The sequence below is a fragment of the Schistocerca americana genome, chromosome 4 (genome assembly GCF_021461395.2).
Source record: "Schistocerca americana isolate TAMUIC-IGC-003095 chromosome 4, iqSchAmer2.1, whole genome shotgun sequence".
Taxonomy (NCBI): Eukaryota; Metazoa; Arthropoda; class Insecta; order Orthoptera; family Acrididae; genus Schistocerca; species Schistocerca americana.
In genome coordinates this window covers 735313080-735340070 of record NC_060122.1, presented here as the reverse complement: position 1 = coordinate 735340070, position 26991 = coordinate 735313080, and the positions used below count along the sequence as shown (strand labels likewise).

General features: G+C 42.9%; 1 protein-coding gene across 1 annotated transcript in view; it reads right to left on the bottom strand.

Moving 5' to 3' along the window:
* LOC124613761 (odorant receptor 4-like) overlaps positions 1-16335 on the bottom strand; it is a 41941-nt gene extending 25606 nt beyond the window's left edge. Inside the window, exons 1-3 of the mRNA XM_047142478.1 lie at positions 16328-16335; positions 12072-12174; positions 3611-3712 (exon numbers count right to left, since the gene is read on the bottom strand). Coding sequence (XP_046998434.1) covers positions 3611-3712; positions 12072-12174; positions 16328-16335 — 213 coding nt within the window. The remainder of the gene's footprint in view (positions 1-3610; positions 3713-12071; positions 12175-16327) is intronic.
* Between the last annotated feature and the right edge of the window lie 10656 nt (positions 16336-26991).

The window sequence follows — 26991 nt, the reverse complement described above, 5'->3', positions numbered from 1 at the left end:
AGGACGTAGATGAAGATGAGATGGGAGATATGATAGTGCGATTAGAATTTGACACAGCACTGAAAGACCTAAATCGAAACAAGGCCCCGGGAGTAGACGACTGCGTCAGAGCTGTTGATAGCCTTGGGAGGTTAGCCATGACGAAACTTTCAGCTGGTGTGTAAGATGTATGAGACAGGCGAAATACCTTCAGACTTCAAGAAGAATGTAATAATTCCAAATAAAGAGTTGCTGAAAGATGTGAAAATTACTGAACTACTAGTTTAATAAGTATTGTTGCGCAATACTAACACGAATTCTTGACAGAAGAATAGAAAAACTAGTAACGCCGGCCTGAGGGAAGATCAGTCTGGATTTCTTGGAAATGTAGGAACATGCGAGGCGATACTGACCCTACGACTTATCTTAGAAGATAGGTTAAGGAAAGGCAAATCTAAGTTTATAGCATTTGTAGACTTAGAGAAAGCTTTTGACAATGTTGACTGCAATACTCTTTGAAATTCTGGAGGTAGAAGGGGTAAAATACAAGAAGCGAAAGGCTATTAACAACTCGTACAGAAACCAGAGGGCAGTTGTAAGGAGCATGAAAGGAAAGCAGGATTGAGACTGGAGTAAGACGGGGTTGTAGCCTGTCCCAAATGTTGTTCATTCTGTATATCGAGCAAGCAAGGACCACATAGAAAAATTTGGAGTCGGAATTAAAGCCCAAGGAGATGAAATAAAAACTTTGAGGTTTTCCGACGACGTAATTCCGCCAGAGACAGCAAAGGAATTGGAAGAGCAGCTGAACGGAACGGACAGTGTCTTGAAAGCAGGATATAAGATGGACAGCGACAAAAGCAAAACAAAGATAATGGAAAGTAGTCGAATTAAATCAGGCGATGGCGAGGAAATTGGATTAGGAAACGAAGCACTGAAGGTAGTATATGAATTTTGCTATTTGGGGAGTAAAGTAGCTGATGATGGTTGAAGTAAAGAGCATATAAAATGTAGACTGGCAATGGCAAGAAAAATGTTACTGAAGAAGACAAGTCTGTTAACATCAAATATAGACTTAAGTGTTAGGAAGTCTTTTGAGAGGTATTTGTCTGGAGTGTAGCCATGTATAGAAGTGAAACAAGGACGATAAACAGTTTAGACAAGAATACAGCAGAAGATTGTGAAATGCGGTGCTACAGACGAATGCTGCAGATTAGATGCGTAGATCGTGTAAATATGAAGAGGCACTGAACAGAATTGGGGAGAAAAGAAATTTGTTGCACAACTTGACTAAAAGATGAGATCCGTTGATAGGACACATTCTGAGACGTCAAGGGATCATCAGTTTGGTCTTAGAGGGAAGTGTGTGTGTGTGTGTGTGTGTGTGTGTGTGTGTGAGGGGGGGGGGGGAGGTAAAAATCGTAGAGGGAGACCTAGAGATGAATACAGTAAGTGGATTCAGAAAGATGTAGGTTGCACTAATTATTCGGAGATGAAGCGGTTTACACAGGGTACAATAGCACGGGGTTCATGCCTGAGCCTCAGGACGTGCACTAGCAGCGCATGTCGGGTGTTTCAAGCGTCAACTTCGCGTCTCAATATCTCGGGATGTAATGGGAATATTGCGATGCAATCAACGCCATTGTGTATGTGCTTTGTCATGCTATGGATTGCTGAAGAAAAAATATAGGAGGTCCATTTAAAAAAACATAAGTTTGTGTTAAAAAACACATATGCTTTCGTTTTTGAATGTTTCCAATTATGTACATTCATGGGCCCAGCCCCACATTGATACCGGTGAAAGTCGTTTTCCAATAGCTGTTATTGTTCCAGAGATATTTTGGGTGGACAAGATAGCTGGGACACCCTATATATATATATATATATATATATATATATATATATATATATATATATATATATATGTTGTTGTTGTTGTTCTGGTCTTCAGTCCTGAGACTGGTTTGATGCAGCTCTCCATGCTACTCTATCCTGTGCAAGCTTTTTCATCTCCCAGTACCTACTGCAACCTACATCCTTCTGAATCTGCTTAGTGTATTCATCTCTTGGTCTCCCTCTACGATTTTTACCCTCCACGCTGCCCTCCAATACTAAATTGGTGATCCCTTCATGCCTCAGAACATGTCCTACCAACCGATCCCTTCTTCTGGTCAAGTTGTGCCACAAACTTCTCTTCTCCCCAATCCTATTCAATACTTCCTCATTAGTTATGTGATCTACCCATCTAATCTTCAGCATTCTTCTGTAGCACCACATTTCGAAAGCTTCTATTCTCTTCTTGTCCAAACTATTTATCGTCCATGTTTCACTTCCATACATGGCTACACTCCATAAGAATACTTTCAGAAATGACTTCCTGACACTTAAATCTATACTCGATGTTAACAAATTTCTCTTCTTCAGAAACGCTTTCCTTGCCATTGCCAGCCTACATTTTATATCCTCTCTACTTCGACCATCATCAGTTATTTTGCTCCCCAAATAGCAAAACCCCTTTACTACTTTAAGTGCCTCATTTCCTAATCTAATTCTCTCAGCATCACCCGACTTAATTAGACTACATTCCATTATCCTTGTTTTGCTTTTGTTGATGTTCATCTTATATCCTCCTTTCAAGACACTGTCCATTCCATTCAACTGCTCTTCCAAGTCCTTTGCCGTCTCTGACAGAATTACAATGTCATCGGCGAACCTCAAAGTTTTTATTTCTTCTCCATGAATTTTAATACCTACTCCGAATTTTTCTTTTGTTTCCTTTACTGCTTGCTCAATATACAGATTGAACAACATCGGGGAGAGGCTACAACCCTGTCTTACTCCCTTCCCAACCACTGCTTCCCTTTCATGTCCCTCGACTCTTATAACTGCCATCTGGTCATATATATATATGACTTTTGAACACTATTAAGGTAAATACATTGTTTGTTCTCCATAAAAATCTTTCATTTGCTACTTATGCCTATCAGTAGTTAGTGCCTTCCGTAGTTAGAATCTTTTATTTAGCTGGCAGTATTGACGCTCGCTGTATTGCAGTAGTTCGAGTAATGAAGATTTTTGTGAGGTAAGTGATTCATGAAAGGTATAGATTATTGTTAGTCAGAGCCATTCTTTTGTAGGGACTATTGAAAATCAGATTGCGTTGGGCTAAAAACATTGTGAGTCAGTTTATTGATGATCAGAATAAGTAAAGAGAGAAATGTCTGAGACGTTCAGATTTTCTCAGCTGTTTGAAAATCAAATAACGTAGAGGTTTACCAGCACAGTAATACACAATTTTCTAAGGGGACGTTTCAGTGTTCCTAGTCTGTTTTAGCTGCTGTTGTTCCTTCGAGTTTGCACTTCACAATCACGTCACCAACAAACGATTTGTGCCACTTTAGAAGTGGTGAAATGACCCTGATGGATTCGGTACTCAGGTGACTCCAATTACTAACCCACGCTCGCGACCGATCCGTTTTGCTGTAATTCCTTCTCTGCTGACAACTGAATACTCCCCGCCTCCATTTATACCGGCGGGTACGCCTCTCATGACAGCCAGTTGTCAGCTCCGCATTACATAGAGATGTCCGGATACTTTTGATGATTTAGTGTAGATACTTGTTGACCGTACCTCAGTAGCGACGTCGCTGCCGAACCAGCAGTAGAGGAGCAGCTGCTCGGCGATGGCCAGCAGGTAGGACGAGAACTTGAGCAGCCACACCGAGTCCGCTTCCTGCGAACAAACACACAGGCGTCTCACAGATCTTCCGCGCAACTGACAAGGTGGCAGTATGCTACAGGTAAGCAAGAGAAAATGCTGCTGAAGATAGCTTTTTATGCTAGAAATTTCGTAGTATTTTAACAAACGCTTATACTCTACTGAGGAACCAATAAGGTTATGCTTAAAAAGATCAATCTAAAATCTCAAAATACTGTTTTTGAGAATGATATACTGGGGTGAAAAAAGTCATGGGCTAGCGACAAGTACATGTGACAAGGTTTTCGAAATGCTTGTGGTCGCACAGCGGATGTTAACAGACTTTGAACGCGGAATGGTAGTTGGAGCTTGACGCATGGGCATTCCATTTCAGAAATGGTTAGAGAATTCAGTATTCCGAGATGCACAATACCAAGAGTGCGCCGAGAATACTAAATTTCAGGCATTACCTTTCAGCACGGACAACGCAATGGCCGACGGCCTTCTCTTAACGACCGAGAGCAGCGGCTTTTGCGTACAGTTGTCAGTGCTAACAGACAAGCAGCACTGCGAGAAGTAACCGCAGAAACCAATGTGGGACGTACGACGATTGCATCAATTAGGACAGTGGAGCGAAATTTGATGTTAATGGGCTGTGGCAGCAGATGTCCGACGCGAGTGCCTCCGCTAACAGCGCCTCTCCTGGGCTCGTGACCATATCGTTTGGACCCTACAGACTGGAAAACCGTGTCCTGGGCAGATGGGTTCCGATTTCAGTTGGTAAGAGGCGATGGTAGGATTCGAGTGTGGTGCAGACCCCACGAAACCATGTACTCCAGATGTCAACGAGGCACTGTGTAAGGTTGTGGTGGCTCCGTAATGGTGTGGGATGTGTTTACATGAACTGACTGGGTCCTCTGGTCCGACTCAGACGATCATTGACTAAAAATGATTATGTTCGGCTACCTGAGACCATCTGCAGCCATTCATGGACTTCATGTTCCCAAACAAGGATCGAATTTTTATGCATAATAATGCGCCACGTCACTGGGCCACAGTTTTTCGTGATTGGTTTGAAGAACATTCTAGACAGTTCGACGGAATGATATGATCACCCTGATCGCCCAACATGAATCCCATAGAACATTTATGGGACATAATCAAGATGTCAGTACGTGCATAAAATTCTGCACCGGCTGCACTTTCACAATAATTGACGGTTGTAGAGGCAGCGAGGCTCAGTATTTCTGCACGGGACTTCCAAAGACTCGTTGAGTCCATGACACGTCGAGAGCTGCTGCACTGCGCCTGGTAAAAGGAAGATATTAGGAGACAATCCGTTACTTTTGTTATCTCGGTGTATATAACAAAGACAATTACGTCCCTAAAGATTTGGGTCATCATGCATTTTAAGTTTTTAAATAGTTGGGAAGTGACATCATTTTGGTAGAGGCGTTCAGTAAGTAACGCAACACTTTTTTTCTGAAAGCAGGTTGGTTTTATTCAGAATTACAATATACCACATTAGTCTCCACTCTCTTGGCTAGAAAGCCCTATTTTTTAACATAGCCTCCATTCAGTGCCACGGCCTTACCGGGAGGACCTGTAGGCCGCATGGTACCACTCTACTGGTCGATGATGGAGCCAATGTCTTGCTGTATCAATAACCTCCTCATCATCCACGTACTGCTTCCAGCAAAGTGCATCCTTCGTTGGGCCAGACAGATGGAAGTCGGAAGGTGTGAGGTCTGGGCTGTAGGGTGGATGACGACGAGCGGTCCAATGAAGTGTTGTGGTCTCCTCTCCTCTCTGGTGCACAGACTAGTGTGACACCTTGAGTTGTCGTGGAGAAGGAGAAGCTCGTTTGCATATCTGTGGCGACGTAAACACTGTAGAAGTCACAGCTGTGTTAGGTCTATTGGCACGTGGGCGATAGGACAGGTTTGCGCAACCTTGTTGCGATGACGACTGACACCTCGCCCAACCACTCACCTAGCTTTTGTTGACTGCCAGGTCTCCGTAGACATTCTGCAAGCGCTTATAAATATCTGCGACGCTCTGGTTTTCGCCAAAAGAAATTCATTGACAGAACCGAGCGAGGTGGCGCAGTGGACTCGCATTCGGGAAGACGACTGTTCAAACCCGCGTCCGGCCATCCTGATTTAGGTTTTCCGTGATATCCCTAAATCGCTTCGGGAAAATGCCGGAGTGGTTCCTTTGAAAGAGCATGGCCGACTTCTTTCGCATCCTTCCTTAATCAACCAATCAATGACAGCTCTCTGCTTGGAACGCACCTCTATTGCAGACGCCATTTTGAAGGCTACTTAACTATCGGAACTTTTTGAAACTACAGTGGCTGAAGCAGGATTATTCCACTACGTCCCTTAGGAAATTCCGCATTTTTGCAACCTAAATTGCCATTTCTTACTGAATGTCCATCGCATTATACAGATGCATGTTTTGCAACATAATGAGGGCGTTTCCTTAAACCAATGTTCTTTATTGGTACTAAGCTATGCTATATACTTTAAGTTAATACAACAATTTTCATATTAAAACCAGAAAATCAACAGACTGTGTTATACGTTTATACATTTACTCTACATTTTGTTGTTGGAAGTGGTACGAAGATTTGAAATCTCGCGTTCTTGCCGGTATAGTCAACCGTCGATGAAGTGGTGGTGACCTGTTAAAAATCCCGATATGAATTTTTCCTCAGTCAATGGAGCACTTACCTGCGAAATGCAGAGGTCGCAGGTTAGAATTCCGGTCGTGCATGCAGTTCTAATCTATCAGAAAGCTTCATATAAGCGCACACTCCGCTGCAAAATGAAAAATTCAATCTGGAAACAATCCCCCAGGCTGTGACTAAGCTATGACGCCGCATATTCCTTCATCCAGGAGTACTAGCCCTGCAAGTTTCGCAAGAGAACTTCTGTGAAGTCTGGATGGTAACAGATGAGGTACTGGCGATAGCAAATCTGTGAAGACGGGTCGTTGGCTGTGGTTGGGTAGTGTTGTTAGATTACTTACGCGCGAAAGGCAAAGTTCGCGGTTTTGAGGCCAGATCCAGCATACAATTTTGATCTGCCAGGAAGTTTCGTTTCTAATGTTAAAAATTGACTCGATACTACGTTTCTTAGGGATAAAATACAGTAAACGAAATGTTGTCAACAACTTGTACAGAAAACGTACCGTAGGACTTGAAAGAAGGGCTGTAATTGTGCAGGGAGTAACAAAATCCTGTAGCATATCCTCCATGTCAGTCAATCCGTAAACTGAGCAAGCAGTAAAGGAACATAAAGAGATTTAAATTTTTACTGTGCTGCAAAGAGGGAACAAAGTGATGACGAGATTAAGAATAAATTTGTCTCTGACTGCAGATTTCTACCAACTGCAAATATGTATCTAATATTATTCCAAAGAGAAATTTAGAAATGGAATTAAAGTCCAGGGAGAAGAAATAAGAACTTTGACGATTATCGATGACAAAGCAGTTTCCTCATAGACAGAGTTTACGGTCAGTTGAACGAATTCGATAGACTCTTGAAAAACGGTTATAACATGGACATCAAGAAAAGTAAAAGGAGAGTAACTGAGTGCAATAAAATTAAGTCCAGTGACGGTGAGGGAATTAGATCAGGAAAGGAGCCATTAAAACCAGTAGACAAGGTATTTTATTTCGGCAATAAGGAAACTGATGATGATCGAAGCAGGGTGGATCCAAGCTGCAGGTCGGCTACATGAAGAAAAGCGTTTCTGAAAACGAGAAACTTGTTGACATCCAATATGGATTTAAGTATTGGCAAGTATAATATGAAAGTATTTGGAGTATAGCCTTACATGAAAGTAAGACGTAGACTATTAGCATTGTAGACCAGAAGAGAGTGCTGGAGATTATATGTGTTGATGGAATAACTAACGAAGAGGCACTGCGTCGAAGAGAAAGTTAAGCAGAATTTGACTATAAAGAGGGATCGCTTGGTAGGACACATCCTGAGGCAAGGAATAGTCAGTTTGGTTATGGAAGGAAGTGTGGGAATGAAAACTGTAGAGGACAGAGCTTTGAAGACATTAAGAAGGTTCAAATAATATAATTTTATGCCAGTTACCACATTTTTATTTAAATTACATATTTGGATTTGTAGATGACGTTGATATAAATGCAGGAGTGACCTCTAGCGGCACTAATGTCAACATGTTCTTTAGCAGCTTCCGCCGCCTATCAGTTCTGCAGTGCTCTTGTATCTGTAATGTAATATGCGACTTGTAATGTGGGACTTGGTGAAACATATTGTAATGATTGATCGTATCTTCGACTTGCCAAAGCATTTTACGTCAACTATTTAGCTTATTAAGATATATCTATAGCTCCAATTGGGTACTTATATTAACCTTTACCGAGGTATGTGCAGCAATAATTCATTCATCAGTATTATGAAAAGTGTAGTTGCTACTCACCATAGAGCGGAGATGCTGAGTCGCAGATAGGCATAGCAAAAAGACTGTCAGAAAGTGAGCTTCAGCCAACAAGGCCTTCATCGCAAATACCGTAGATAACATACTACACACTCACACACTTACGCAATCACAGCTCAAACACACTTTGACCACAGTCTCTGACAACTGAAGCCATAACTTATTATACGTATTATATTTGTGACATTGGACGTTGTTTTTCATAGTCACTTACTTAATTACACTTTATGTACACTATTCACAGATCAGTTGAAGGTAACCGGTCATCCTAAATAAAGGTTTTACAAATGCGACCTTGGTTGAGAGGTTTCTTCCTTCGACTTTCATATGAGTTAAATTATCGAAGCAGCGCATACCGGGAAAGTCCCCAGGAGGCACAAATGTTACCTGTTTCGCGTTTAATGGGCTTTTGGAGTGACACCTCAGGGCAGTGACAGGAGATGCGAGCTACCAATCTGCCAGGCCCACTGGACTGGCACCAATTCGGTGCAAGGTACGGCCAATTGCTAGCTGCCCAACTAGAACCCCAACGTCAGTCTGTCGCGAGCTATGTTTTCTGTTTGACTTTTACCCACATTTGCCTTCACATCCCGTAAACATTAACTATATACCAAAAAATTTGTTCGTATTAGCCTAAAATCTGATACATCCTACATCGCAGGGCATTTGGGATGTGGGCAGCAGCTCGCACCGGTTTCCCGCTGGAGGTACTCTCGCCTGTCTGGCGCTGCAGTTGAGCAACCGTAAACCTGCCTCCTGTTTACACAAACCTTACTAGTGAATCATTGTATCTGTTAGTGAAAACCATATCAAAATTCCTACGGCAGTTGCTGAGGTTAGCTCGAATATACAGACAGAAAAACGCGGGAGGGGACTTTATGTTACGTATGGATAATACTAAGGAGTTCCACCATTCAGTGCTAGTTGGTAATGGCATCATTTACACAGCGGTGGAGGACTTTAATTCATTATAGTTCAGCCATTTTTCACGGAATATTTATAAACTGTATACAAAAACCTACCTCGTGAATTAGTCTATCTGTTAATGAAATCCGTATTAAAATCCCTACAGTAGTTCTTGAGATTAGCTCGAACATGCAGACAGAAACTAAGTGTGGGGGGATTTGTACATTATGGACAGACAATCAAATTAAAACAACAAAAACACGCAGCAACGCTTTTCTAGTCAGGCCCTCATCATCAGGATACCCATTCGTAAGTTGTTGAACAGATGCACCCCAGTAGCCAAGCGTATGTAAGAGACAGGCCCCAACTAATAGATATATTGAGGAGAACTCAGAAGTACTACGCGGAAATGAAAAGGAAAGAAAGCTGGACTTGGTTCAAGGGCTCGGAAAAGCAATCCACCATGACAGATTCGATAATGTGGTTAATGTACGAACAGCTGATAGCCACAACGGATTCCTCAACTGTATGGACCTCTTTTGACACTGTTGAACAAGGAGGAACAATCAGTCAGGCGGTGCGCTCACGTTGAGTTGTGCTCTAGTGCCTCTGTACAAGCCGACGTGTTAAGTAAGTCACCTAAAAAGAAACCAAGTGGATGCTACACGAAACTTTACTGAAGACTGATGGACGCTGTGGATGTCGAGCAGTAGTGTGATATACCTCCAAGGACGCAAGTGGACGAATCTAACTGTAAGACGAGGATTTTGCGCCCTAATGATTTTACTTCATGACTACTATGTAAGACATGGGCGTTTGTCCAAGTGGTTTTGTTTTGTTATTATTGTTTCACATTTTATGATGCATGTATTTCATGATTTGGGGCTGCACAACCAGATGTGTATTTTCATTATTTTAACGTGGTTGTCTGCTAACCAAATATAACGATTAATATTCCTCGAAAGAAATACGTCTTTTAATTCGACAGTAGCTGCACTTAATTTATCTTCCGCCACAAATGTACTTCGAATGTAGCTCGATATTAGTTAACCCCTGTATTGCAAAATCAAACTGTTTGCGAAGGATTTATATTTCCAAAATCATCTATTTTCAGTAGCTTGAATATTTTTCAATAAGACCGAAACGACGACGTAATAGTTGAGTGTGGATGACGCTAGAAAACATACAGGGGCTACATGAATGCATAACACTGATGAAAGCAATACATGGAGAAATCTGAAGGAGGATTTCATCGCACACTGGATGTTAAATGGCTGATGATGATTGTAATGACGATGATAGTGATAATATGAACAAAAATAAAGATTGATAGTTTAGTGGAAGAACACCTTGAAAAAATTTAAAGAATGATACTAAATAGAAACGAAAAATAAATGCTACATAAGAGTAGTTGGAAACATGCATGCTATCGGAAGATGCATTAATAGTGCCAACTTCGTAACACGCTGTATTTACTCTGCCAGATAAGTACTCGTCTCAGAATGAAATTTTCACTCTACAGTGGAGTGTGTGCTGATATGAAACTTTCTGGCAGATTAAACCTGTGTGCCGGACCGAGACTCAAACTCGGGACCTTTGCCTTTCGCGGGCAAGTGCTCTACTAAGTGAGCTACCCAAGCACGACTCACGCCTCGCCCTCATAGCTTTAATTCCGTCAGTACCTCGTTTCCTACCTTCCAAAATTCACAGAAGCTCTCCTGCGATCCTTGCTGGTCCCGAGTTCGAGTCTCGGTCCGGCACACAATTTTAATCTGCCAGGAAGTTTCATATCAGCGCACACTCCGCTGTAGAGTGGAAATTTCATTCTAGAAACATCCCCCAGGCTGTGGCTAAGCCATGTCTCCGCAATATCCTTTCTTCCAGGAGTGCTAGTTTTGCAAGGTTCGCAGGAGAGCTTCTGTGAAGTTTGGAAGGTAGGAGACGAGGTACTGGCGGGCGGAATTAAAGCTGTGAGGACGGGGCGTGAGTCGTGCTTGAGTAGCTCAGATGGTAGAGCACTTGCCCGCGAAAGGCACAGGTTCCGAGTTCGAGTCTCGATCCGGACACAGTTTTAATCTGCCAGGAAGTTTCAAGTCCTCGTCTGAGTTTGCTAGAGCTTATTAACCACACTCATCAAAAGTCCCAGAGAAAGATGTTCAATTACTGTTGGTAACTGATTCGTTCATTTCCATGTACATCGTTATATGCCGAGCGTCTTCCAACCTCTTGCAATTGTTTTAGTTTGAAGTGGCTTTGGCACCAGTGTCAACGTTACTATTTATTTACGGAAGGGCTTTTCACTTGACCTAACGAGCACTAGCGGAGATCATCGCAAATTACCTTACCCTAGTAAATTCGAAGGCATTCTCCATAAACAGGATCTGATACCTCCTAGACCATGGAGAAGGTCCTATTTTTGCGGCTAAGTGGTATAATTAAAAATATTGTTTTGTGGGATCAATGATATGAAGTTTTTCTTTCTAAACTGTGTATTTATTTTCTATTTGTTCGTGGAGTGATATTCGTTATTTTTATTAGAATATTAATTTTAATTTTAAATGTTTTAGGTCTTTCATGTGTGTTAAGCAATTGATTAGCTAGTTGCTAAAGCACCTTCCACTAATGCAGATGCTATTTCCTTCAACATTCAATAAATCAGGTTGCAAGGAGAGGTTCGAATCTAGCAGATTGAGACAATGACTGTTGATCAACAACTTTATGCCGTCATCACTCGCCCTCTTGCCGACGAAATACTAGTGACGAAAATTTTTCCCTCTTGCAGGATTCAAACAGGCTAAGTCGAGTGTCATCGAACAAGCCTGGTTACCAACCTTAGCTAAGAAGTAGGTCAACAGTCTAGCAACTTTTGGCCATAGACTGCAGTTTCCGCTCGTCATTTTCAATCCCCCAAACATGACGTGGAACGAGGTTGCTTGGCATGACGGCAACCAGTGTTTTTATTTTTATTTTTCTCCTCTTCTTTTACTAGAGCACATAGTGACTGACTGACCGAGACGGTGGCCACGAAGGTGGCGGCGCTGATGGTGACCATGTCGGCGAGGAACTGGCCCAGCACGATGGGACCCACCAGCGCCCCCAGCCGCTGCACGCACCTGTAACACCACCAGCACAAATAAACTGACCGAAGGAATGGCCGTGGCCGTGGTCCATAAAACATGTTTGTTTATGACATTTCGTCGAGAGTTGCGGTGGACATTTTCAGTTGTGTTTTCGGTTCCACTGAGTCTTGTTGACTGACAAGTCAGACGTCAGAGAACAGCATAAATATCTTGGAATGGGATATGTAAAGGATTTTTTAAATTACCGCTACCAGTCACAAACTTTGTCAACTATTGTGTTACTTATTTGTTTAGCGACATGTTTAGAGGGTTATACCTCATCTTCAGGCTAAATGGCATTATAAAAATAACTTTACAATAAGGTCAAAATGATGTTATATAGTCTTTCATCCACAGGATGACCACAACATTTACGAAAAGACTATATATCATCAGTATGAACTTATTGTAAAGTTGTTTTTGTAATGCCATTTAGCCTGAAGATGAGGTATAACCCTCGAAACATGTCGCTAAATAAATAACACAATAGGCGACAAAGTTTGTGACTGGTAGCGGGATTTTAAAAAAGCCTTTACATATTTCTTGAGACAGTCACGGTCGAAAAATAGTCGAAATGACTTCAAAATCTTGAAGAGGGGCCGTAATCGCAGAGCTCATCCTTGTCGGGGATAAAACTTAACTATTGTACTGTCGTCTGTTAAAGATAAAACTTAGCTATCTATTACGTAGAGGTACTGTAAGTCTATCTTTATACTGGGTGGTTGAGAGACTTCGACTGTTCAATATAAAATTGTTAAGGGGCTGAAAATTTGAAAATTTTGTCAAAACTCATTCATCTTGCCGCAAGCAAAGTGCGTTGGGTTGGGTTGTTTTTGGGGGGAGGAGACCAGACAGCGAGGTCATCGGTCTCATCGGATTAGGGAAGCACGGGGAAGGAAGTCGGCCGGGCCCTTTCAAAGGAACCATCCCGGCATTTGCCTCGAGAGATTTAGGGAAATCACGGAAAACCTAAATCAGAATTGCCCGAATGCGAGTCCAGTGTCTAACCACTGCGCCACCTCGCTCGGTCAAGTAAAGTGCGGTCCCACAAGAAGTAGATGCAGAACCCGGAAATAAGCGGTATATCGCAACTAGGTTAGGCCTCAGAACGTTACAATACTGCTGCTGAAGCCTTTCGTACCACGCATCTCTGTGATAGACGCACGTTCTTTTCATGGATCCGTAATGATGGGTTCCTCAAGAATGTAGCACAACTCATAAAAACAAAAATACCTAACATATTTACAAAAGAAGTGCTATCCTAAATTTCCTACCATAGGTATAAGTGAAATGTATCTCAAGACTGTGGAATAAATAAAAATTGTGAAACATATTTTAGTTTAAAAATTATATCAAACCCATCGTAGACATTTAAGTATTTATACACTGTAGTGAATTCGATGATTCGTAGACTAAGGTGGCCATATGTCATCAAACAGAAAGCAGGTTACAACAGTTACTTTCACAGACTGCTTTACTGCACTGAAAAGGTGCAGAAGTCCGATTTGACGAAATACTGGGTTTTTTGATACAATTAATAGATATTACTTGTTGCACAGGTAATGAGACTAATACTGTCTGTTGTAAGATGGTAAGTACATCAGTACTGCACTGAATAGGTGCCGAAGCCAGATTTGGCGTAATACCCGATATTTGGTACAATTAATAGATATTACTTGTTGCACAGGTAATGAGATAAACACTGCATATCGTAAGATGGTAATTACATCAGTTAGTTCAACCAAAGAATTCGTCAGTGTAACAGAAGGAGGGGACCATAAGCCTCTGAGCTAGCTGTAGACTGTACTTTACTAACAGCTAAACTGGTGGCCAGTTATTGAAACTGCGTGTCGTTGAATAGTGGACAGCTTTCAGGAGGGAAGTAAATGAATTTAAACCTTTGTGTAGATTATTTTTATTCCTAGTATCGATCCTAGTGCTGTTACTTTGGTATAAGAATTAATTGTTTATGAAATGCATAAAGTTACTTGGAAGCAGTAGTTTGTATTCCTATTTCCTTGAAGCGAGCACTGCAGAGCGTTGGTACCTCACAAAAATGGTATTCCACACTTTAACGCAGAATTTGATCCTGCATGACATTAAAGAATAAAAACAAACTACGCCAGATTCTTTTATTTCTTACACCTATTTCCGACAACATCCGCATAGCAAATAACGATCTGTTACTCGCTTACGCAGTTCAGTGGTACCTTCCTTCCAACTGAACTCATCACCGAGTTGTAATCCCGGGAATTTAAAACTGTCAACCTCTCCTATCTACGTGACAAACTGCTTAAGACAATTTGTGGGTTATATATTCTGTACCTAGTACTGATCTGCATATAGTGCGTCGTTTCGAGGTTTAGTGACAAAAAATTTCATTTAAGTTCTCTCTACAACTACTTATTTCATTGCTTGTATTTTATGCAAACAAAAAAACTGGTATACGCATACTGCTCATACACTTGTCCACACAGCTTCCGAGTCAGGATTTATTCGGGCCGTTGTTTCTTGGTGTTGGCAGTTTCCATGTACGTTTATATACGAGGGCGTGCTGAAATGTAATGCCTCCGAATTTTTTATGTCAAAATTCTTAAAGCTTTTTAAATGAAACAAACGTTATTAACATTATACATCTTTAGTCTTCATATTTACGTATCTAGTTCTCCACATAGTCACTCTGGTGACGAATACATTTCTCCCACTGAGAGACCAGTTTCTTGACACCGTCACGATAGAATATCTAACACTGTTAACGGAGCCACAGTCTTCACCGGTGCTTGCATCGCTTCATTACCATCAAAGAGAAATCCTCGAAGGTGCTCTTTAAGTTTCGGAAACAGACGAAGATCGGATGGGGCCGAGTCGGGACAGTATAGGGGCCGGTCGATGACCGTGAACCCAAGGGGTCGGATTGTTGCAGATGTCGCAGCGCTCGTCTGGTATTGCATTGTCATGCTGAAGGAGTGGGCGATCCACGTGTAGACCAAGCCTGCGAATCCGAAGCTTGATTACACGCGCAGTTTCTCACGCACCGAGACCGATGACCTCGCAGTTTGGTCTCTTCCCACAGACAACCCAACCCTCACGCACCGACATGGTTACGTTAGGCATCACCAAGCTGCACTCTAAAATTCGGAGCCCTCTAGCACCAGAAGTCGCAAATATGTGGACATGAAGAATACAGATGTAGAATGTTAATAACTTTTGTTTTGTTTAAAAAACTTTAAGAGTTTTCCCATAACAAATTCGGAGGCATTATGCGGCGGCGCGATTCCTTCCGTCCCTTTACGACTAACCTTCACCTACCTGTGAACATTGTCTCAGCATATCATCAGTAGGGAAGCCGAGCGAAACGTACTGTACTTCGACGTGAATCAGGCTGCAATTAAAGTCACTAATCTACGTTTCGGGAGAAAGTTTTCACACGAAATGAAAGGTTGGAAATTTTGTCCTCAATGTATTCTGAAACTGGTCGGTTTAATCAACATCCAATAGCAAAACAACGTTCTCCCACGTCAATCCGCGCTTTCATTAATAGCCAATCGCAAAATAGTAAACCTAACGACTGCTGAATTTTGGTTTATGCATAAAGTTATTTACTATTGTTATTTATACCTGAATTAACTTTCCCTTTACCATAAGCTTACTTTACAAATCTATTCTACAAAAATCCCCTTTGTCCACATCCATACTTTTTCGAAATGTTCCCACATGAAATCCTACTACATAACTCGTTAAACAATTATCTTCATATTAGACTTAGATCACACTCACGCATCATTCATACTGCTAAAACACATTTATAACATTTTACATACACAAAAAGACATAATAACACTTTCTGAAAATACTACAACAGTTTATGAAAAACATTCTATTACTTTAGTGCACTCTAGTGGGCACAATCGAAACTAAAATCACAGTCCCCCTATCCAATACTGTCCTCTATCGGCTGTAACATAAACTAGTGCGCGTCCAGTCTCGCGTCACCATCTGTCACTATCCAGCTCTGAGACACATCTCCCACTTAACCGCCTCCAAGGCAGGATCGGTATACGGTGCTACGCCTCAATTTCATTTCAGCACACCCTTGTGTATGAAAATATTGAGCAACAGTTAATCGTGTAAGTCACTTGGACGGTACCTGAGCATGCTAGCATTATGCAACACTTGTAAATAATAACGAAGGACATCAACATGCTTCTGGACACATTATCCGCCACTAGCGGACTCTTATGTATCGACTATTTTCAAAATGTTTATAGCAATATTTCGTAAAAGCACTCTGTTCTGCTGGACGATGACAACAGTTTGAAACGGAGAAGCTCCGGAGAATCAAAGGTAACGTTTAATCGGACCTAAGATCTTACTTCCGGTCTTGCCTGGCCCCTTCTAGTTGCTCATTTATTGCTTCTCCGGCAGCAGCAACTCTCGCGTGTTGCCGTCCCACAATTTTAATCGGCACCCGCTATTGATTTGAATAAAGACTGCCCAGAAGGATCATGCAGTATTCGTTGTAAATTATTACCTTAACATCAAAAGCCTGAGTGTTCTGTAATTACCAAAAAAATATTAATTTAAGTAATCTTTGAATTTATTCGGCGTCGTAAGAGTGTCTGAGCACAAAATTAATTTATTACGTTATCGAAAAGTTGTTTGGCAGGTTTTGTAGGATGGATGTAAACCAATCGGTTGTTTTAGAAAAAGTTTTTTCTGTAAAAAGGAAACGAGGTAGAGGTCAACGCCCCGTCGACGTCGTGCTCGTTAGGGCCGGGCCACTAGTACAGATGAACAAGCGTGGACAGATCGTCGTGTGAAGCTTTACTCGGCATTCGTCTAAAGTGCATCTCTAGCGCATAGCACAGGATGATGAATATCCATAATGGAAGTCACAGGACAACATTACAGACTTAGGGCGAAGCTAGTAGATAACAACGGAAGTTCCATGAGGCATTTTCCGAGTGATGCTGTTGTATATATTATGACATTTATCTACGGTCACTGTGTGATGCATGTACTGCCAATTTTAGATTTGTATATATGTTGTATATATTGTGACATTTATCTACGGTCACTGTGTGATGCATGTACTGCCAATTTTAGATTTTTGTCATTAAGATCAGGCACTTTCCTTGCAGACGATCACTGTGTGATGCATGTACTGCCAATTTTAGATTTTTGTCATTAAGATCAGCCACTTTCCTTGCAGCCTCAGTAGGTCCGGCTTCAGAATGAACCAGTCGGTTCGAAAATAGTCGCCAAAATACGAGTATATGTACTGCAACTGTGACAGATTTCCAGCAAACTCTTCATCAAATAAAAAGTTTCTGGTCTTACATTAGACAATATGTTGAAATTCTATACCTAAGACTTTTGTTGTACGCTGACTGATCATAAGTATGTGGTTACCTATTGAAGCACTTTAATATCGGGTATATCTCCCCTGCGCCTTTATGACGGCTTCAACTCTGCTGAGGACCCTTTCGATGAAGTGTGGAGGAATGGCAGCCTATTCTTTCTCAGGTGCCGAAACCTGGGAAGGTAGTGACGTTGGACGTTGATGTCTGGAGCGAAGCTGACGTTCTAACTCATCCCATAGGTATGACATTGGGTTTAAATTGGGACTCGGGGAAGTCATGTCCATTTGCTGCCCACAAACTACTTCCACACAGATACTGCTTTATGACACGGTGCATTGTTATGCTGTTACAAACTGTCATCGCCTCCGAACTCTTCCTGAACTGTACGCGGTACAGAATGCTACAAAATGTGTTGATATCCTTGCGCATTCTTAAGAGTAGTAAGGGACCCACACCCTAGCCATGAGAAATACCCACTGTTGACACAACACCTGATGGCAGCTAAACTTGTCCAGGCATTCGCCAAACACTAACCCTACCAGCGGATTGCTACAAGGCATAGCGTGTTTCATCACTCCAAGTTATCCGTCTCCACTCATACATTGTCCAGTGGCGTTGCTCTTTACAGATGTTCAACTGTCGCTTAGAATTTCCTACAAAGACGCATGGCTGATGAGGAGCAGCTCGAGAATTTGTTTTTAACTCCTTACGCATTTTGCTACCTGGACTACTGGAAGCACTTTGGACCAGCGAGTGATTCCCTTCACTGATCTCATGTGATTTTTTTAAAACCATCTTGTGCAGTAATCGATGGTCACTGTGGGGCAGTGCGTGAGGTCTGCCTGGTCATGCTTTGGCTGTGGCTGTTTCTTCACATATTCACTTCACGATCACATCACGGACAGTCGTCATGGACAGCCTTATAAGAGTTGAGATTTCCTTCTTGGATCTGTTACTCGACATCAATGATGAATCCATGTTCAAAGATACCGAGCCATACTACTGTTACTGCTTCTCCTCCTACAACACAGTACTTCCCACCTCCTTTCATACTGACAGGTCCGCCTCCCGAGACATCTAGTAGTTGAGTCCCCATTAAGTAATGACGTCTGGATACTTTTGATTAGATAGTTTCAGAATATAGTATTCTCTCATTAGAGCTGTGAGAGCGAAAAATTACCTTCGAAACTCGCTAGGAGACTAAACTTGGGTGAAGGACTGGGACTTGGACACGGAATCAAGTATTTCGTAGGCAATGCGAAGGATTTTTAAGTGTGACTATCAGTCTGCCCTCACAGCTTCATTTCTGTCAGTACTCCCCTATTTTTCTAAACTTTATAGAAGCTCTGCATACCTTGCTGGGTTATCAGTACTAGAAAAAATTATATCACGCAGAAATTTCCTAGGCTCAGCCTGGATGAACTCAGGACAACAGTATGGCAAGGAGAGTAGGAGTGGATCCTTCCCAGCATTTTGTGTGGAAACAGTGTCGGCCTGCCAAGTCAACCTGCTTTGCCAGGCGGCCTGTACATCAGGGGCAAGAAACAGTTTTCTGCACAACGAGAAAATCGTAGGTTTACGTAACGAAATGAACGTTGTTTGTATTTAGTATTATTTACTATTACTTATTGTTTGTATTTATTATTATTTAATTGCGACCGATTAAATAAATAATAGCTACAAACATACAACTTGCGATGTTGTTCATTTCGTCCCACTATAGTCATCAGGCCCTTCTATGGCAAATCTACATCTACACCTACATCTACATCTTACTCTTCAAGCCATCTAACGGTGTGTGGCAGAGGGTGCTTTTTGTACCACTAACTGAGCACTGCAACACTCGCGAATAGCGCGTGGGAAGAATGATTGTCGGCAAGTCTCTTTATTGGCTCTAATTTCTCGAATTTTCTCCTCGAGGTATTTACGCGAGACATATGTGGGGGGAGGGGTGGGGGGAAAGTAACGTGTTGGCCAACTTTTCCCCGAAAGTGCTCTCGAAATTTCAATAGCAAATATTTCCATGATGCTCAACGCCTCTGTTGTCTGCCAACGGAGTTTGTCAACATCTCCGTAACACTCTCGCGCTGGCTAAATGATCCAATGGCGAAACGCGCCACTCTTTTTAGGATCTTCTCTATCTCTTCTATCAGTCCTACCTGTTAGGGATCCCAGATAGATGAACAATACTCAACAATTGGTCGAACTAGCATCTTAAAGCGTTCCTTCATGGATGAGTTACATTTCTTTAAGATTCTCTCTATGAATCTGAGTGTGGTATCTGCTTTTCCCACTATTTGTTTTATGTAGTCACTTCACTTAAGGTCACTCTGGAAAGTTACTTCTAGACATTTACGGTAGATACTTTTTCCAGAGGTTAGTCATCAACAGTGTAGCTGTACAGTAGTGGATTTCCTTTCCTATGTGTGCATAATATGTTACATTTATTTACATTCAGGGTTAACTGCTAGACCCGCACCATTCATCAATTCTCCGGAGGTCATTCTGCAAATCATTACTACCTTCTGGCGTTGCTACTTTGTTATAAACAACCGTATCATCTGTGAACAGCCTTAAAGAGCATATGACGCTTTCTATTAGATCCTTTACATATATTGCAAACAGTAACAGTCCTATCACAATTCCTTGAGGTACTCCAGAAATTGCCTTTACATCCGTCGATTTTGTTCTGTTAATAGTGATGTGCTGAGTTCTGTCTGCAAGAGAGTCTTCAATCCAGTATAAAAACCAATGATAGTCAACATCATAAAATGACAGGAAACATTGGATCCGCAAACCTTCTCAAGTGCGCATGGTTCGTACTAGACACACCACACATAAGGAAATTCGTAGACACTGATCTTTCTTTGATGTTGATTGCTATTAGTTTTACGACCGCCATTTGGCATACCACGACCTGAAAACAATGGAGTGTACCGCTGAAACTGAAAATTAAATTTGTTACGTATATACATAACAGCATGTAGTATATTCCAGGATTTCAGTCATATTTGTCACAGAAGCAACTGGCTCATGAGTATCGGCACTATGGGGACTTATAACCTCTAGATCTCCCGCTGGGGTGCAGATACAGGCAAAAACTTCTTTTTCGAGCCACTAGCGATGGGCATGTACCATGGAAACACTATCAGGCTGCCAAATCAATCTGCTTCGCAGGGCAGCCCACACATCAGGAGCAAGAAATAGTTTTCTGTATCCTGACATGTAGGCAGCCCTAGATGACATTTGTGTTGAGTTAGAGTGGGACTTACTTACTTTTACGACTTGCTTTACATGGCGGCCTATATGTCAGGGGTAAATAAATGATTTTTAAGCCCCTTATGTATAGACTGCCTGTGTGGCAGGTATGCTGCAGTAGTAGTATCGGCCTTCTTTATTGAACTGTATTGCAGGGGCTACACATGTCAATGAGCATGGCTGGGGACAGCAGATGGGATGTACACAATAAGGGTGAAGAGGAAATGGACAGAGAGAGAGGAGGAGGGTGAGACTCATGAGGCATTTGGAAACTGTAGAAGGGAGTGGGCAAATGGAAAAGGAAGCGAGAGAGGCAGAGATGGAAAGAGAAAGGGGAGAAGGATATCATCAGTGGGAAGGGGAGGGAGAGATAAAGAGGAAGAGAGAGATGAGAGGAAGAGCTAGACAGATAGAGGAGATAGGATGAGATGGACAGATAGAGGAAGGAAAGTGTGGACTCAGAGAGTGGGGAGGAGGAGGTGTGTTGGATGTATGAGACGTGCACTTACAAGGGCAAAGCTGTGTGGAAAAGTCTAATAAATAATACATACCGACACGCAGCTTTCGGTGTTGTTCATTCATTCACATATATTTTCTAGCTCCTGTCCCACAATTTTCATATACATCTATATCTATATTTCACAAGCCACTTTATGGTGTGTTGCGGAAGGTACGTTGTGTACTAGTGTCATTTCCCTCATTCGTGGGAATAACGATTACTGGTAAACCACTGTGTGGGCTCCAATCTCTCTACTTTAATCTTGATGGTCTTGCCACGAGATATACACTGGAGGAAGCAATTTATTCGTTCTTCTAGGGAGAGGAAAGGAAGAGAGGCTTTATTATCCTGTAGACGTCGAGATCACTAGAGACGAAGCACAAACTCGAACTGTTTCATGAAAGGGGGGGGGGGGGGGGGAATCAACCATGCCCTTTCAAAGGCATCGTGCTGGCAATCTTCTAGGAATGTACACACTCGAACTTTAACAGTAGACAACTGTGATGCAGAATGCCTCTCTTGCAGTGTCTGCCACTGGAATTGGCCGAGCGTCTCCGTCACGCTTTTTCTTTCACGAAATGAACTAGCAACATGACGTGCTGCTCTTCTTTGGGTCTTCTGTATTTCCTCTATCAGTCCTATTTGGTAAGGATCCCTTACTGATGGGCGATATTCGAATATTGATCGAATGAGCGTTTATAAGCTACTTCCTTTGTCGATGTTTTATATTTTCTGAGGTTTTTTTCAATGCCTTTAATTCTGACATCTACCTTACTCGCAGTTAATTTTATGCAGGCATTCCAGTTTAAGTGATTTCATACCCGAATTCCTAGAAATATTATATACGTAACAGATTACAGTGACTGTTCTGGAACTGTACCATCAGGAACCACAGAGTATTCCTGTCAATGTCTTCGCATTTCGTTACATTTGCTAATGTGGAGGATAAATTGCCATACCCTGTACCAAGCGGCGTTCCTCTGCACGTCTTCCTGCATTTCATTACAATTTTCTAGCGTCGCGACTTGTCTGTATATACGGCGTCATCCACGAAAAGCCTCATGGAATTTCCTACGTCATTTATTAGCCTATTTATATTTATTATCAAAAGTAACGGTGCTATAGCAATCCACTTGGGCATACCATAAGTTACCCTTACCTCTGAAGACTGATCTTCGTTCGGCATAACGGCTGTGATCTATTTACTTGAAACAGTGCAGTCCAGTCACACAGCTGACCTGATACTCCGTACGCTCGTATTTTGTTCATCAGGCAGTACTGCAGAACCATATCGAATGTTCTCCAGAAATCAAGGAACATGGCATGTACCTGGGTGCCTGTATCTAATGCTTTCTTGGTCTCGTGGAAGAACTGAGCGAGTTGGGTTTCACAATATCGTTGTTTTCTGGGCCCATATTCGTTCCTACAAAAGAGAGTTTTGGTCTCCAGATATGTCATAATACACAAGCATAAAACATACTCCAAAATTCTACAACAGAACGACATCAGAGGCGTAGGCCTATAGTTTTATGCGTCTGTTCGACGACTCTTGTTGTAAACGAGAGTGACCTGTACTTTTTTCCAATCACGAGGAACGCTTCGCTCCTCTAGAGATCCACGGTACACTGCTGCACTATCCGTTTGAAGATTGATGATCGAAAATAAGATGGTATGTTTGTTTGATTGGCTCTGACAAGTAGACGGGTGATAGAAGTTTTCATCCGGGAACAGATTACTAGTATCTGGTTTGTGATCTAGTGCCACCATTCGTCGTTTACCACTGACACCTTATTGTAGAGAAATGAGACTTCCATTCGATGTAAGAGTCAACTAGGACAGTGACTGACATTCTGTGGTGTTCAGTGATGAATCTTACTTCTGTCTGCGGCGGTCAGATCGATGCCAGTCTGTCCGTAGACGAGCTGGTGAAAGGTCATAGAAAGCAGCGGTTCTCGATATGTATAACTGTCCTTCACCTGAGATGGTGTGTACAGCTAAGGATATGACTACAAGACTGATTTTCTAAATGTTCAAGGACAACTGAAATCTTGTCAGTGCGTGGCAAGAATGGTAAATCCTGCTGTCATATCCATCATGATCAGGGTACCAAATAGCACATTCTAGAAAGAAACGTAACTCCTCACATTACGGATCACACTAGAAATGCCTTGAGAAATTTTCGGGTCCTTGCCTCGTCAGCCGATATCCTAATTTATCGCCCATAAACCATGTATTAGGTGTGATGGAAAGACTTATAATTTCATAACAACTTGCAATGAGTCATCTTCAAGAAGTGACACGGCATATATTTTAGACATGGCGGGAGATTCCTCATGACGGCGTTCAGAGATTGTCTACTTCCACGCCACAATGAATACAAGTGTATTCGCGGTCGTATCTGATACCGCTGTAGTTAAGGGGTATCAGTTCCGAATGGGAAAAAAGTCGAATCATTTAATGCCAGTTATGTGACATACGTTCCCACAAACTTTCACAAATATAGACAGGTTCTTCATGGCGAAACACTTCACTTTCCATCTGTTTACGTGCATTAATTACTGATCAAAACCAACGATTATAGCTGCACAAGCACCTAGTGTATTCCTCTGAAATGCGATAGAGGTGGCGTTGAGCTTAACACACCAGAGCGTCAAACGTGAAAGCCACGATAAACAGGTTAATAGATTCTCATTACATGGCACTCTAAGTTGTTTGTCATTTAACCCAGGATGTTGATGTAAAATTTTGTGGTGAAAAGCCTGTAACTTGTCCTCTGTGTTTCGATATGAAGATTCGTTCTCTCACAATAATTCGAACATGCAAACTCCATGTCGAAAACAAACATACATACTAGCGTCCGTTTGGACTTCCGCTACGGGTGCATGTAGCTGACATGGTGTTGGCAATAGATAGTATCTGATGATCGCAAAAAAATGTAACAGGCGATAAAAACTGAGCTGGCCATAAATAATGTGAGTATCACTGTTAAACTAGAGAGTGGGTGGTGGCTATGTTAGGAAAGTTTGCTCACAAACAAAAGAACATTTGTGGTAATCTGCTTATTCCTTCGATGTTAAGTTGGCATATGCGAATAGATGGTCCAGTTCTACGACCTTGTGCGTCCTGAGAAGCACTTTTTGGTTATTTGCTCTGCATTCTACACTCCTGGAAATTAAATTAAGAACACCGTGAATTCATTGTCCCAGGAAGGGGAAACTTTATTGACACATTCCTGGGGTCAGATACATCACATGATCACACTGACAGAACCACAGGAACATAGACACAGGCAACAGAACATGCACAATGTCGGCACTAGTACAGTCTATATCCACCTTTCGCAGCAATGCAGGCTGCTATTCTCCCATGGAGACGATCGTAGAGATGCTGGATGTAGTCCTGTGGAACGGCTTGCTATGCCATTTCCACCTGGCGCCTCAGTTGGACCAGCGTTCGTGCTGGACGTGCAGACCGCGTGAGACGACGCTTCATCCAGTCCCAAACATGCTCAATGGGGGACAGATCCGGAGATCTTGCTGGCCAGGGTAGTTGACTTACACCTTCTAGAGCACGTTGGGTGGCACGGGATACATGCGGACGTGGATTGTCCTGTTGGAACAGCAAGTTCCCTTGCCGGTCTAGGAATGGTAGAACGATGGGTTCGATGACGGTTTGGATGTACCGTGCACTATTCAGTGTCCCCTCGACGATCACCAGTGGTGTACGGCCAGTGTAGGAGATCGCTCCCCACACCATGATGCCGGGTGTTGGCCCTGTGTGCCTCGGTCGTATGCAGTCCTGATTGTGGCGCTCACCTGCACGGCGCCAAACACGCATACGACCATCATTGGCACCAAGGCAGAAGCGACTCTCATCGCTGAAGACGACACGTCTCCATTCGTCCCTCCATTCACGCCTGTCGCGACACCACTGGAGGCGGGCTGCACGATGTTGGGGCGTGAGCGGAAGACGGCCTAACGGTGTGCGGGACCGTAGCCCAGCTTCATGGAGACGGTTGCGAATGGTCCTCGCCGATACCCCAGGAGCAACAGTGTCCCTAATTTGCTGGGAAGTGGCGGTGCGGTCCCCTACGGCACTGCGTAGGATCCTACGGTCTTGGCGTGCATCCGTGCGTCGCTGCGGTCCGGTCCCAGGTCGACGGGCACGTGCACCTTCCGCCGACCACTGGCGACAACATCGATGTACTGTGGAGACCTCACGCCCCACGTGTTGAGCAATTCGGAGGTACGTCCACCCGGCCTCCCGCATGCCCACTATACGCCCTCGCTCAAAGTCCGTCAACTGCACATACGGTTCACGTCCACGCTGTCGCGGCATGCTACCAGTGTTAAAGACTGCGATGGAGCTCCGTATGCCACGGCAAACTGGCTGACACTGACGGCGGCGGTGCACAAATGCTGCGCAGCTAGCGCCATTCGACGGCCAACACCGCGGTTCCTGGTGTGTCCGCTGTGCCGTGCGTGTGATCATTGCTTGTACAGCCCTCTCGCAGTGTCCGGAGCAAGTATGGTGGGTCTGACACACCGGTGTCAATGTGTTCTTTTTTCCATTTCCAGGAGTGTATGACCGGAGGCCTTTTCGGGCAGTTCGGTCTCATCCTGTTGTTGTTACTCATTTAGCACCACCCAGGAGGCACGTGTGTCTTAGGGTATGTCACGGACGCGGGTAACTTGGACACATACTTCAGGAAATGGTGCCTCCGCCTAAACCATCAGAAAATTGTTACTTCAGCATTCCACCTGCGTAACAGACACTCTGACTATAAACCGGAATTTAAACTCCGGAGACAAACTTTGCAGTATTGCAGCACACCGAAGTACCTCGGAATAACACTCGGTAAGTCCCCAACTTTCCGACAACATCTCTAACGTGGCCGCAAAACTGAAGACCCGTAATAATGTCATTCAGAAGCTTGCTGGAGCCTCCTGTGGTTGCAGTGCTCAAACCCTAAGATCAACAGCTTTGGCACTATCATACTCTGTCGCTGAATACTGTTGTCCAACTTGTGTGAACAGTGCTCACTGTAGCAAGATAGATGCGCAACTCAACCAGACAATGCGACTTATCACAGGCTGCATACGTAGCACTCAAACTGCATGGCTACCAGTTTTAAGTAACACCTAATCTCCAGCTCTGCGAAGATCGGATGCTCTCCTGAAGATCTGGACAAACACTCAGAAGAACCCCCAGCTACCAGTGCACAGCGATATATTAATAGCAGAACATCAGCGTCTGAGGTCAAGAAAACCACCTTGGCGAACTGCACAACATCTTGAAGCCTCCGCCTTTAACTTCAACGAAGTATGGAGAAGTCAATGGGAAGAATCGTCAGTGTTCATCTGGTTGAAAAGCCTTCCATGCGAGTTCCAGGTTTCACACTCCCCAGACGCCAGTGGAGAACCATCAATCGCATCCGAACAGGACAAAGGAACTTCGGATATCTAAAGCACAAATGAGGCTGGGCAACATCTCCAGATTGTGACTGTGGAGATGCCCTGCAAACAATAAATCACATTGTTGATGAATGCCCGAAACGAGCCTTCGGGGGATCAATAAATGACATCCTCCATGCATCACCTAAAGGGCTCAACTGGATCAACAGACTGGACTTAGAAATCTAAGAACTTGTGTAATGCGCACATAACTTAGTATAATACTTTGGACATTTGA